The sequence below is a fragment of the Pelodiscus sinensis genome, chromosome 28 (assembly GCF_052426305.1).
Source record: "Pelodiscus sinensis isolate ZL-2025 chromosome 28, ASM5242630v1, whole genome shotgun sequence".
Classification (NCBI taxonomy): Eukaryota; Metazoa; Chordata; order Testudines; family Trionychidae; genus Pelodiscus; species Pelodiscus sinensis.
The window spans coordinates 1,980,230-1,993,836 of record NC_143079.1 but is presented as its reverse complement, the minus strand read 5'-3'; the positions used below and the strand labels follow the sequence as shown (position 1 = coordinate 1,993,836).

Below are 13,607 nucleotides of genomic sequence, written 5' to 3'. Positions count from 1 at the left end.
TCTTGCACGCCCATACACGCTCACTGCACACCCACCTCGCACGCCCGCACATGCTCACGTCCCGCCCAACATGCAGGAGCCAGGTACATTTATGGATGGGGGTTGCCTGTGAAGACTGGACTCAGTGACCCAGGGGGGCTCTGCCAGTCCTGCCTCCCCCACGCTTGGCTGCCAGGCAGCCTCCGAGCCGCGGAGCGCCAGACGGGCTAGTGACGGGGAGCAGGGCGCTGAGCTGGGAGACTAAACAAATAAGCTACCCTCGTGGTGCACGTCTGCTTTCCCCGCCTCGTTCACTTCCACTGGCTGCTGCTGGGCTGCGGACGGGGCGGGAGAGACGCTGCAGGGAGCTGCCACTCGGGAAAGTCCCTGCCCCATGACATCTCCACCCTGGCGAGATGCCTCGGGCCACCTCTCCGCTGGCCGGGGACCAATGCTCTGGCGATCGATCTTCCAGGGTTCGGTGTAGCGGGTCTAGTAAAGACCCACTGAATCGAATGCCGAGGGCGATCCTCAGCGGTCGCGAGGAGTAAGGGAACTCCCGCTGAGGAGACCGCGCCACGCTCCGCGTAAGGGACGTGGACGTGAGCTACGTGATTAACGTGGCTGGAGTTGTGTACCTTACACCGACCTGCCGGGTGTAGCGTAGACCTGGCCTTAGTCCCCCAGGGCTCTGTCCAGGGAGCTTGGCGGAGGGCTGCTTGTAGGTCTCCCAATTCCAAGTTCCCGGGCTCCCGTTGCTGCCGGAGCAGCCCGCGCGGTCGATCCCGCGCCACTGACTCTGTTGTGTCTTGTCTCCCCAGGACAGGGAGCCCTTGCGTTCGATCCTCCTCAAGGACGTCCTCAAGACCCACGAGTGTCTAGTGAAGTCCGGGTAATGCCTTTTCCCGCACGTCCCTCTAGAAGTGAAGCGGAGTGGCTGGGAACGGGCAGTGTCCGCAGAGGGGCCAGCCAGAGTCCAGTGGGGTGGCTGCCTCTCGCCTGGGGTGGGCCCAGCCGGGCTGGCCAGGGAAAGCATTTCCAGCCAGTTGCAAGCGGGCAGTGTGAGCAAGAGCTCTCGCGCCCTGTTCCGCAGAGCGCAGCGCGGCCCCCGCCGGAGCAGAGCAGCCTCGCCCCCCCCCCGCTGCGGGCTGCCCCAGTGAGGATCCAAGCGGGGCTACAGCCCGGGGAGTCAGCTGCTGGCCAGAATTCCCCCCCGCCCGCCCTTGGGGTGCTGGGTTAGGCGTGTGCCGAGGACACCAATGGGCGGCTGGCTAACCCCCCAGCGGGGGTCCTGTCTGGTCCATGGACGGGGCTGTGCAGATGCGATTCCTGGTTGGCCCAGAGCTCTGGGGTGGGGCTAATTCCCCCCCTCCCCCACGCTGGCACAATCCTGGACCCTCGCCAAACAGACGTTGCACAATTCGGACCGGGCGGGGGAGCACTGGGCGCTGCAGCGCGGTGTCCACGTCCTTAGTGACCTGGGACGCTACACGGGAAACGGAGCCTCTGGGCCGCTGGCAGGGAGCGGGCGGCTTCGGGGCCTTGCACTCCGAGCACTCACCGGGGGGTCCCTGCGCCCCCCCCCCCCGCCCTGCCCCGCCCTACCCAGCATGGTTTGGGCTTCTTCGTTCTTGTCTCCCCCTCACTTGGGCATCCCTGCGCCTGGTGACGGGCACCGCGTCCCGGCGTCCTGAGGGACGGGTTTCCCAGGCATGTGCCTGGCTGCGGTGCAGAGGTTAGACGCGCCGGGAGAGTCCAAAGCCCAGGCCTTTCTGACGGCTGCTTCGTTACCCAGCTGAGCCGCGGAGGTGCCGAAACTCTCCCGTTTATTTCAAGGCGTGCAAAGAGCGCACGAATGAGAGTGCCGATGAAACGTGCAAACACCATTGGACTGACACTTAGGTCACGCTTCCTAGCAAGAATCCATTTGTAATGGTGAACGACACAGTCACGAAAGTGAATAGACCGGACGAGTGTGTGTGACACGCACAGCAGTCAGTGGTGCTGTACTTGGTTACAATCTATGATTATAAGCAGCTGCTAGGCCTGCGGGACTCTAAGGCTGTGTCTAGACTACATGCCTCTGTCATCAGAGGCATGTAGATTAGACACATAGGCAAAGGCAAATGAAGCCGCGATTTAAATGATCACGGCTTCATTTAAATTTACACGGCTGCTGCGCTGAGCCGACAAACAGCTGATCAGCTGTTTGTCTGCTCAGCGCGCTAGTCTGGACGCTCCCCTGCCGACATCAAAACTTTGTCAGCAGCCCCGGTAAACCTCATCCCACGAGGAATAACGGGGCTGCCGACAAAGGGCTTTGATGTCGGCAGGGGAGCGTCCAGACTAGCGCGCTGAGCGGACAAACAGCTGATCAGCTGTTTGTCGGCTCAGCGCAGCAGCCGTGTAAATTTAAATGAAGCCGCGATCATTTAAATCGCAGCTTCATTTGCCTTTGCCAAAACAACAAATCTACATGGCTCCGTCGACGGAGCCATGTAGTTTAGACGTATCCTAATTGATTGGCTAGTTCTTCAGATCAGCTATTCAGTCTCCTTTGTCAGCTGTTTGTCAGTGGAACTTTGGTATAGCATGGTGGCCGGGAAACCTTTGGCGAGTGTTTGCGGAAAGACGCTATCCGATGTCCTGTGTGTTCTCTAGCTAGGAGCCTACAGGAGGACTTCAGGGTAACCCCTCTCTCTCCTCTCTAGTGACCTTCTAATGCGGGACAACCTGTTTGAAATCATAACCAGCTCCAGGACATTCTACATCCAGGTAAAATTGCTCCTCCTCTCTCAGGCTCTGCAACGGTCGGCCAGTCCCTGCTGCCCCGCGCGCGTGGCGGGGATGTTGTTTTGCTTTGAGTTTACTTCTTGAAATAGTAAATTTAGCTCTTGACGGTTGCTGTGAGTCACAGTTGTCTAAACAGGACGCTCTCGAGCAGGAGACACGCAGGTGAGGGTGTACACAACTCAGCCCAGCTCCCGGGCTCCAGTCGAAGGGTGCAGGAGCAGAAAGCTGGTGGTTTCACTTCTCTTCAGTATATATAGTCACAGCTATTGGTGCGAGCAGGAGGAAACATGTTGACACACAAGCCCCAGCACAGAGATGAGAATCCGGCTGGAGAACGTCACGACGGCAGCTTCCTTCTCCTGAAGTTTGCACTCAGTTGGGTCGGCCCCTTTCCACCTCCTCGGGGCTGTCGTCTATTCCCAGCAATTGCAGGTTGAAGCTCTCTGGCCGGGCTCTCTGGTCCAGCACCGTCCGGGGGCCAGCGTGATGTCAGCGAGCCGGGTTCCCACTTAGCGTGGGTGCGGCCAAGTTTCCCACAGTCCCATAAAGTTTGTTTACAGCCACCGGGCCTGGCTCTCAGTGCTCTGGGCTGTTCTTTAGCTCGAATTGTCTTCTCAGAGCCCCATGAGCAGCGGCCGTGTCAGTGATGCTGCTCGACAATATCGACCTTCCAAGCTCCGGCAAGTTCTCTGGCTCGGCAGCGGTCAGGCCCCGAGGGCTCCGGATTAGAGAGGTTCAGCCTGTGGCACCGCTAGGAGGATGGCGAGTGAGCCGAGGGCTGGCTTGAGTAGCGCCGGTTGCTTCCTGCCATTTAGGGCAGATACTGATCCCAACGCTGCTCGCTGCCCTTTCCTCCCTCCCAGCACCGTGCAAACGTCAGCTGAGAGCAGCCGCTTGGCCGCTAGTTCTCGCCTCGCGGAACCTGTTCTGCCTAGGCCAGCCCGAAGGAGCGCGTGGGAGGCTGCCAGCCCGAAGGAGCACGTGGGAGGCTACCAGCCCGAAGGAGCGCGTGGGAGGCTGCCAGCCTGAAGGAGCGCGTGGGAGGCCGCCAGCCCAAAGGAGCACGTGGGAGGCCGCCAGCCCGAAGGAGCACGTGGGAGGCCGCCAGCCCGAAGGAGCACGTGGGAGGCCGCCAGCCCGAAGGAGCACGTGGGAGGCCGCCAGCCCGAAGGAGCGCGTGGGAGGCCGCCAGCCCGAAGGAGCGCGTGGGAGGCTGCCAGCCCAAAGGAGCACGTGGGAGGCCGCCAGCCCGAAGGAGCGCGTGGGAGGCCGCCAGCCCGAAGGAGCGCGTGGGAGGCTGCCAGCCCAAAGGAGCACGTGGGAGGCCGCCAGCCCGAAGGAGCACGTGGGAGGCCGCCAGCCCGAAGGAGCGCGTGGGAGGCTGCCAGCCCAAAGGAGCACGTGGGAGGCCGCCAGCCCGAAGGAGCGCGTGGGAGGCTGCCAGCCCAAAGGAGCGCGTGGGAGGCCGCCAGCCCGAAGGAGCGCGTGGGAGGCTGCCAGCCCAAAGGAGCACGTGGGAGGCCGCCAGCCCGAAGGAGCACGTGGGAGGCCGCCAGCCCGAAGGAGCGCGTGGGAGGCTGCCAGCCCAAAGGAGCACGTGGGAGGCCGCCAGCCCGAAGGAGCGCGTGGGAGGCTGCCAGCCCAAAGGAGCGCGTGGGAGGCCGCCAGCCCGAAGGAGCGCGTGGGAGGCTGCCAGCCCAAAGGAGCACGTGGGAGGCCGCCAGCCCGAAGGAGCGCGTGGGAGGCCGCCAGCCCGAAGGAGCGCGTGGGAGGCCGCCAGCCCGAAGGAGCGCGTGGGAGGCCGCCAGCCCGAAGGAGCGCGTGGGAGGCCGCCAGCCCGAAGGAGCGCGTGGGAGGCTGCCAGCCTGAAGGAGCGCGTGGGAGGCTGCCAGCCCGAAGGAGCGCGTGGGATCAGCCCGATTCTCCACTGCGCCATTACCCCGGAGCTGCGTGCTAGGGGGAGCACGGGACGTCGGCTTTGCAGCGGCGCTCACCAGCGCACAGAGCACAGGGCAATGAAGAGACCCCGGTGTGCACAGCTCTGGGTGGTCCTGCTGTGCCCCCAGGGGTGAGTGCGGAGAACGAGCGGGCAGCGGTCGGGTGGCCGCACTGGGTCTCCTTGCACACGAGGCCGTCAGCCAGAGCAGCTGCACAGGGAGCAGCAGTTTAAAGAAAACACGTTTCTCCCCCAGCTCGTGACCTCTCCCTCCCACCCGCCCACTGGGGATGTAGAATCCTGGGTAAGGAGTTAACTAGTTAGACATTAAACGGGGGCGAGGGCCTCACTGCGCACAGGGGCTGCTCCAGCCCCGGCTGCCGCTTCCCGCCCTGCGCGAGGCCGCCAGCTGCCAGCCCCCGTGCCCACATGGGATGGGAGCCAGCAGCCCCCTGCTCGCGGCCCGCTGCGGGAGGCGGGCTGGCCCTGGGTAACCGCTACCTGGTAGCACCGGGTCACCAGTTAGCTGGTTACCCAGTCACATCCCTGCCACCCTGGAGCCGCTGAGGGCCCTGTGAATCGACGCCCCCAGAGCTGGGTCCTCGGCGCGTCTCACTCGCCCGCCGGCTTCTCCTGGCCTCGGCTAGCCCAGGTCAAATGTCCCTCACCCCGAAATCTCTGCCAGAGGCCTCTGTGTGAGGCGAGCCTGAGCCCTCTTTCTGCTTAGGCTGGCAACTCCCTCCCAGAAACCAGCACTTCCAGTCAGCCCCCGTGCGGGACATCCGGGGCCCCAGCCCCCTGACCCGAGGTTCGGTCGTTCTCCCTGCAGGCTGAGCTGGGCCCCGCTCCGCTGGGCGCCTGTGCAGCCACTCGGGAGAGATTCAGACGCCGCCCAGCTGATCAGCAGAGCACCCACAGCCAGGGGAGTGTTTCTGTGGGTAGTGCACATTCGCATGTGCCTTGGTGCATGTACAGATTTATTCCACACACGAAAAAAATCCGCACGGGGATGGAAGAGAGTAGAGGGACCATTCCTGTGGGGGTGCTGAGGCGGTGTGTGTGCGGGGGGGTCAGGGTGTAGGGCAGCGTGTATGTTTGCTCTGCTGCAACTAGAGACCGGCCTCTTTAAAAGGAAAATATTCTGCGGGTTCCGAGGGGACCCCTTGCTGCTGTCGTCTTGAGGGGTGAAAGTCTTTGGCTCCAGGCGAGAAGCAAACAGGCAGCCAGCTCCTGGCAGGAAAACCCCACCCCCGGCTTGTTTTCCCTGGACAGCCTCCATGCGCAGTGCCCGAGGGCAGGGGATTATGAAATGGTCTGGAGGCCAAGAGGGGAACCATCCTCAGCGCTTGCCAGAGAAGGGCCCGTCTTCATCCTCTGCACGTTTCCTCCCGGTGCGAGTCCCTGGAACGCTCGGTGGTGAACGGCCTGTTGAGCCGCTGGGGACCGGACTGGCCTCGCTCTTGCACAGTGAGCTCTTCCGCAAAGGGCACTGTCTTCCGGGAGAAATGTCACTTTGAGTCCGGAGCGAGGGCTCTGACTTGGGCGTAAGTGCTTTGGAAACGCAGCGGTGGCTCTGGAAGACAAACCCCTTTCTCTCCGGAACAGTGGGAGCCCTCGCCGATTAGCAACAGCTGGGCCAGTCAGTTTCCACCCTCGAGTAACAAGCTGCCCCATTTAGTTCTGCAGACTGGCTGTTGCTTCGGGCTGTGAGGACTGGAGCCGTATCATCTGCTTGAAGCTTACGGTGCAGGCACACAATCCCCCCTTCCCCCAAATACGAGCCTCGGGGATGCAGGGCCCAGCATCTGCCTCTCCAGTTCACGTCACCTACCTTTTCCACGTCAGGCTCCTGGGCGCACCTCAGTGGCCAAAATGCCCTTCCACGTCCCATCGTGCTTCTAGCTGGGCAAGCGTCCCGGGAACCCAGAAGGCCTGAGCAGCCACAGGGAAAGCTGCGCTGGCGTTTGTTCTGGGGCTGGTTTGTGTAAGTGGGAGAAAGGCAGAGGGAGCTGCTGTAATCCGGAGCGGGCCTAGTCTTGGTCCCCCGGAACAGAGCTGGGCGGGGAGCGGGTTCTGCAGCACACGAGCACAGAAGTCACTGGACTTCATCCGCTTCTGCTTCGGCTGAGCAGCTCAGCCTTCGTCAGTACGGGCGTGTGTCGTGGCTCAGAACTTGGTCTCCCCCTGCTCCCCGAACACAACATGAGCTGCCTCCTGCCGTGCAGCGACTGAACAAACCCCACGTCCCGGCTGGGACTGGAGCATGGGACTGGAGGGACAGGCTCGTGCGGGCCCAGATCAGAACAGCCGCGGAACGGCAACAGTCGGAGATGGAAGAAGCCAATGGGTGTCCTGTCCCTCCGTCAGCGTCCCTGCAGGATTGTTCCCCATGGTCTGTTTTCTAAAGCTGTGGCCCGCTTGGCGGGGCTTCCTCCCCCTCTGCTGGAGGAATTGAAATGGAAGTAGCAGCAGATCCCCGGCCCCCCGACTGCGTCCGCACGGCGGCGGTTTCCCTAGTTTCCCGCGGGAGCAGGCGGTGCTCACAGCAATGCTGCCTCGTTCCCTGGAGTGCTCGTGGCCCGGGGGGAGTCCTGGTGAGAGGTGAAGCAGTTTAAAGCTATCGAGCGGGGCTTTGATTTCTAAGGCAGATCTGGGCTGACCTAGAAGGTCCCAGGATCCGCGGCCTAAGGAAAAGACGTGCCGTGCTCTCTAGGTGGTGCTTGGCCACCTCAGAGAGGCAGTGGCCGGACCCCCAGCGTGGCCTGGGTGAACTGCGAGTGATTCATGACACGCAAGCCGGGATCTCATTTTTGGCGGGTCTGTTTTGCAGGCAGACAGCCCTGAGGACATGCACAGCTGGATCAAAGCAATCAGCGACGCAGCGCAGGCCCTGAAAAGCCGCCCAAGAGTAAGTCACATCCTTTCCTCTTCGCATTTAGCATCCATTAAAGAGCCATTGTTTGCAAGCTGGTGTGATGTATTGAGCCGCTTGCATAGCCATGCAGTGAATTCGGCTGCCACGCTTCCAAAAAAGTTTTTAAAAAGTTTTAGAAAACCCAAGAAGTGAGGGGAAATCATTCAGTCCAGCGTGGCTCTGAAACCGGCCATGCTCCCTGAAGTCTGGGCAGTAGATTCGGCAACAGCAGAGGCCAGTTGAATTCAGATTTGCCTAGTTCACTTAATTCTCGCGTCCTTGCCTAAAAGGCTAGCGCACGGGCAGCACTAACGCCTTGATTCCTGGACTCGTCCTCCAGGATGCCCTGAGCAATTTCTAACCCCCTCCTCTCACCCTCTGCTCTGCATGTTTTTCTGCAGGAAATGTCCTTCGTGAGATCCATTTCCATGAGCCGGCCTGGGCCCTCCAATCTTCCAGGTCCCGCGATCCCCTCCTTGCCCCGAATGAGGCCCCCCGGGGAGGAGAGGAAACCCCTCAGCAAAACCGCTTCCACCTCCTCCTGGCAGCCTTGGACGCCGGTGCCCCAGCCAGAAGGGAAGCCGCCCGGGTCAGAGCCCAGGTACCTGAGGGACTCCGTGTTTGTGTCCTCGTTCACCGAGTGCGACACTGGAGCCGTGCGCCAGAGGCGTGTGCGGCACACATCTGAACCCCAGCACCTGAAAGAGAAGCCATTTGTGTTTAACCTGGATGATGAGAACATCCGGACCTCTGACGTGTAACCCAGCATGGGCTCCTGTGGCCTTCGGGTTTACGAGGAGCTCTGTGGGCAGCAGCCTAATGCAAAGGTGCCTTGATTCTGCCCCCGGCGCGTGTCGCGGTCGCCGCGAGCCCGAGCCAGCGTCGCCCTCCCGCTGTGTACGAGCCCCTGCAGTGTGACGCTTTCTGTCTGCTGAAGCAGATCCGAGTTTGGACGGAAAGAGCTGGTCTCCTCCGCGCAAGAGTGGATCCGTGTGCTAAGCGCATTGAGCCGGGTACAGCTCCGTGAAACTCCATGCAGCTTCCCAGGGTGAATGGGTCCTGTTTTTGCCAATTAAACTCTCTCTCTCAAGTGGCAGGCGCTGTGGGTAGAACCGCTTCCCTGGCTGGTGCTGCGTCCCCAGAAAAGGAAGCGGAGGGCACAGATTTCTGACCCTTCCCCTGTCCCCTGCCCTCTGCCGAAAGCTCCCCCCCAACAGCCCAGTCTCTGCCCGTGCTGAGCCTGGGTGCTGAAGCCGCTGCTGGAGGAGGGCGAAGGCGGCTCCTCGCTGTATTGGGGCCCCACTGTGTTTTGGAGATCCGAAAGCCGTTTTGTGCTCCCTTTGTGCAGGCATCAACAACGCCAGCACAGGGTGTAAGCTGGGAAGCACTAGCCCCCTGGACCTGTCCTAGCCCCGCAGCCCCACCGTTAGCCAATATCCTGGCTCCCAATTCTTGGCACCCTGGCAGAAAATACGGGGCAAGTTCTTGTCCTAGGCACAGAGGGCAGTTCGGTGCCCAGTTCCCATTGACTTTCAGTAGGAGATGGGGCTTCACACGCGCCCATTTGAGCCTTTGAAAATCTCCCCTGTACGGGCCGAAAAGGATTTAGTGAGTCACCCTAAGAAACATGCAGCTTTAAAACGGTCTGTCTAGGAGACCAGCTCTTCCCAGGGGCCAACTAACGACATATTAACAAATCTGTTTTCTTTGTAGTCACTCCTCTAGCCACAGCCTCTGCGCGATGTCAGACTCTGGGAAAGGCTCCTTCTTCAGCTGTAACACGTCATGCGTTGATTATAGCAAACACATTTCTTGGCGTATTTATAGATATACATTTGAAATGTGAGTCGAGGGTAGCACCACTGCTTTGCAGGCTAGGGGTGACTGAGTATCTGGGGCAAGGATACTCTCAGGTATGTATCCAATCTGGTACTGCATACGCTTGGGCACGAAGACTTAATACAAATGCCTGAATCTTGAAGTATTAAATACTATGTAGTGAAAGCAAAATATTTACCATGAAATGTGGCTGATCTGGCCCTCCAGCCAGCATGCCTTCTTGACCTTTCCATGTAAATAAACAGAAACTCTTTTTAAGAAGGGTGAACTTCCTGAGGTCTCTTCCAGCCCTGTGATTCTGCGAGTCTATGAATTTGGCATTAGCCCATAACCAAACGAGCTGATGCACCAAGAGTATAAAGCAGTTGATGCCGTAGTCAGAGAGTGTTTGATCTTTTTCACTAAGAAGTGGGTAAGTTAATCACTCTCAGCTAGAGACCACACGACTCTTTCCTGTCTGTTTCCTGCAGGGGGTTTAATAGTGGCGCAGGTTTTTCAGAGACTTTGTAAAGCCTGTAGAAGGCAGGTGCACCTCTTGCATCACTGTTTCGAGGGCGTCAGTGATTCCTAGGCCTTTTGCCAGCCCTCTGCACAGGGGTGAGTTTCACCCGGAGCAACACGCTGTCCCTTCTTCCCATTTGTGTGTCCAGCTGCTCGGCACCAGCCTTCCCCCTCCCACCCTTACTCAGACAAAACCACCCATGGGAATCTGGCCTGAACAAGCGCAAAGCACGGCACACCAGCCAGAAACCTTTTTCCAAGGCTACCGCATGCTCAGCCCATCATAAGTCATTTAAAAGCTTCCCTTGCCTCATTATTAAGATTTTGCCAAATGGGTTGCAAGTTCCAGCCATTCATAGCTTCCGTGGAGCTTTCTGCGCTCCTAGAAACTGACCTTTGTCAACAGAAGGCAGCTGCTGTTGACAGTGGCCCCGCTAGAGCCAGGCTGGCATTTCTGCCATGGGCGGGAGACTTGCTCCGAAGAGGGTTAAATGAGATGGGTAAAACCTAGTGGGGTCTAAAACCTGCCTGCACCGACTGTGTTAGTCGACAAGCTTGGTTTAAATTTTGTTTTAAAAACATTTCATGAGCGTGGTGCTGAACATTATAAAATCACAGCTCAAAAAAAATCATCATCCGGTCTCCCCCTCTCCCCAGGCTGCCATTGGGCACAGGGCACCAGGTTAATAGTACAGTGTAGGGCCCCATTAATGCTACAGACAGCCCTGGCACAGGCTTCTGTTTTAATGACGGGGCAGGAGGGGAATCCTCTTTCTAAACAGCGCACTTCAGACACCGATCTCTGCCCCTCTGTCTTCAGGCTTGCGATGTGCATTTAAAAGACTTGGGGTAACAGAGTTCAGGAATCCACACCTAATTCTTTTGCTCTTTTTCATTTCAGTTCTAGTCACAATACCTAAACGCATACGTTTTGCATTTCCTGCCAGCCTATGTAAAATATTGAATGGAGTCTCCCACTTCAGGGCGATCCGTTCGTATAATTCTGGGGGAGACACGGGGACATGTTGAGACTAGGAATAGGAATCAGTGTAAACAGTACAGCAAAATGGTATTTAATTGTAGGAGTCTGCATGTGGATTCCTTTCCCCCGTTGGCTGAATTTGCACTCGTTTTCTCTTTCATAGTGCTGTGGGGCTAGTTTTGGCTTTAGCTGCCCTGCTGTTTAGCTAATAAAACATCCTGTGTGACTCCATGTAACCATTTGATGTGATTGTGAATAGAAAGCCCCAAATGGCACCACTGACTTACTACCACAAGGGTGCCCTATGTCTGAGAACACTGAGCACAGGGGGACCAGTACGCTTGTGCAAAGCTCTGAAGGTATAAAGTGCTATACAATGATAAAAATGAATAATTACGTATTATTGAAAGTGGTGCAAGGGTCTGGAATGGCAAAGTCGAAGCTCAGTACACAGTTGTGACGGATTATTCCTGGGAGAAGCTGCCAGAGGCTTTATACTATTGCTACATTCCCTTTTCTTGTTTTCTGTGTTCTCCTCATCCACACCCTCCACACGGCATTGAGACTGGTTTGAAGGCCACAGTCTAGTGGCAGACAAAAACGTGTCTTGGAAACAAACTAGTGCCACCACCATTACTATTATTCACCCTGGCTCTGGAATCCTTCCCTTGTAGATGGTGAATTCCCACAAACTGGGATGGACCACATGGCGGAGGCCACACAGCTTGGTCAAAACGGAGCTTAGCAGCACTTTTTATTAATGAAGATATTTTACGATGCGTGTTTGCCCCCTTTGCAGAGTTTTGCTTTTGTACAGATGCATAGTTGTGCTATTTACCACTGGGGTCTCGGAAGGACCACTTTCAAAATGAAGTATGGACCACAAGGGGTAATTTCTCCAGATTTAGTTGACAGATGGGTGCAGACTACAGTAAGTTGCATGGAAAGAATGGTGGGAGAAAATGGTTTTGTTTGGTTCTGTTTGTGTTTTATATGAAGGCACCACAATGGCTTCAGCCATTTTTGTAAATATTTGCCATGTATTTCAAGTGCCTCTTCCACATAGAGGTCCTCACACTCAACCTTTATCCTTCTTACATGAGACTAGAACTTCTTCATCATGTAACCTGCTGCTGTTAGCTAAGATGTGGAATGAAGTGTGAATTATTTTCCCCAAAGCAATAAGTTTCCATGTGGAATTCCAGTCACTTTTTCAGGCTAGCAGCTGGTGCACAGCTTGGGATGTTGAAGATAATTTGGGGTAACACACAATATAGAAAGACAGAATTAGTGAAAAACCTAACAATATTTTTTACAATTTTCCCCTCTTTCCTATTAGTCCCCAAACAGTTTCTTAGAGTGAAGTTTAGAGTTACAGATGTGCTAAGACTGAATGAAGTGGAAGTTTGGAAAACAAACAAAACATCATTAGAACTTGGACTTTTGTTTAATTCTTTTGTGAGCTGCTTGTGCATTCGATTGTGATATCTGCACCAGTAATTTTCAGCTGTGAATTACACTCATGTAAAGATGACTTTTGGGAGCGTGAAAAATCTTTTCATGATACAATGTTTCTCACTTTACTTGATCTGTACTATGTAATGAAAAACTTTGATGCTTATTTTATAGTAAAAAAATGTGTGAAATCTTTAAAGAACGTGCTTTGTGTTTTTACTTGTATTCTACCCTTTTTTAAACTCTTTCCAAGAAACAGAGTTATCATATGGGACTTCGATATGAAGGGCTTGTGCTGGGGGTCTATTAAATCATCCTTGGAAAATTTAAAAGTTTTACAGGTATCAATTTCTTAACTCAAAGTATTGCATCCCTGGGGGGGAATTCCGTATTAGACCTCAGTGTAACAGATCAATAGTAATAGAACACGGAACTAAAAGTAGCTTAGGTACAAGTGACTGTGACTTGATTATTCTTTTTCCACATCATAAATGTAAAATCAAAACCAACAACTTACACAACTGCTGCTTTTTTTGAAGGGGCTAGTTTCACAAACCTGGAAACAATTGAGTCAAATCAGCTGGGAGAAAAAACATGAAATATAGAAGCATGACCAACAACTAGTAACTGTTTCTGAAGGTCTTACTAGATGCATGAAAAGCCACAAATGAAAAAGAAGGCTACACTAGTTTTAAAAAACCAGCAATGCGCAGATATATAAATGGCCAAACGTGATTAGACGGTAGGTCCGTCTAGCCCCGTGTCAGTGTCCTGTCTTCTACAGTGACCAATGCCAGGCGCCTCAGAGGGAATGAACAGAACAAGCAATCTTCAAGTGATGCCACCCCTGTCACCTATTCCCAGGTTCTGTCAGAGGCTAGGGCCACCTGCCCATCCTCGCTAATGGCCATTGATGGCCTCATCCTCCATGAATTTATCTAGCTCTTTTTTGAACCCTGTTATATTCTTGGACTTCACAAAATCCTCTGGCAGGGAGTTCCACAGATTGACTGTATTGTGTGAAGAAGTAGTTTTGTTGGTTTAAAACCTGCTACATATTAATTTCATTTGGTGACCCCATGATCTTGTTTGATGGGAAGGTGTAAATAATTTATTTATTCGCTATATACATGCTTGCTCTCTTTCTCTCATATATAGTAAAAATTCAAGGAGAATGTGGTGGCCAGTAAAGTTAAAGACAATAAGAA

The 13,607-nt window shown here is 55.7% G+C and overlaps 1 protein-coding gene across 2 annotated transcripts in view; it reads left to right on the top strand.

Annotated features, from left to right (window-relative positions):
* Window positions 1-12,601, top strand: part of PLEKHA2 (pleckstrin homology domain containing A2) — a 44,839-nt gene extending 32,238 nt beyond the window's left edge. For both annotated transcript variants that reach the window (XM_075911001.2, XM_075911000.2), the window contains 4 exons: window positions 801-871; window positions 2,691-2,754; window positions 7,539-7,616; window positions 8,024-12,601. In XM_075911001.2, the coding sequence (XP_075767116.1) occupies window positions 801-871; window positions 2,691-2,754; window positions 7,539-7,616; window positions 8,024-8,383 (573 nt within the window). In that variant the 3' untranslated portion in view covers window positions 8,384-12,601. The remainder of the gene's footprint in view (window positions 1-800; window positions 872-2,690; window positions 2,755-7,538; window positions 7,617-8,023) is intronic.
* Window positions 12,602-13,607: the final 1,006 nt, after the last annotated feature.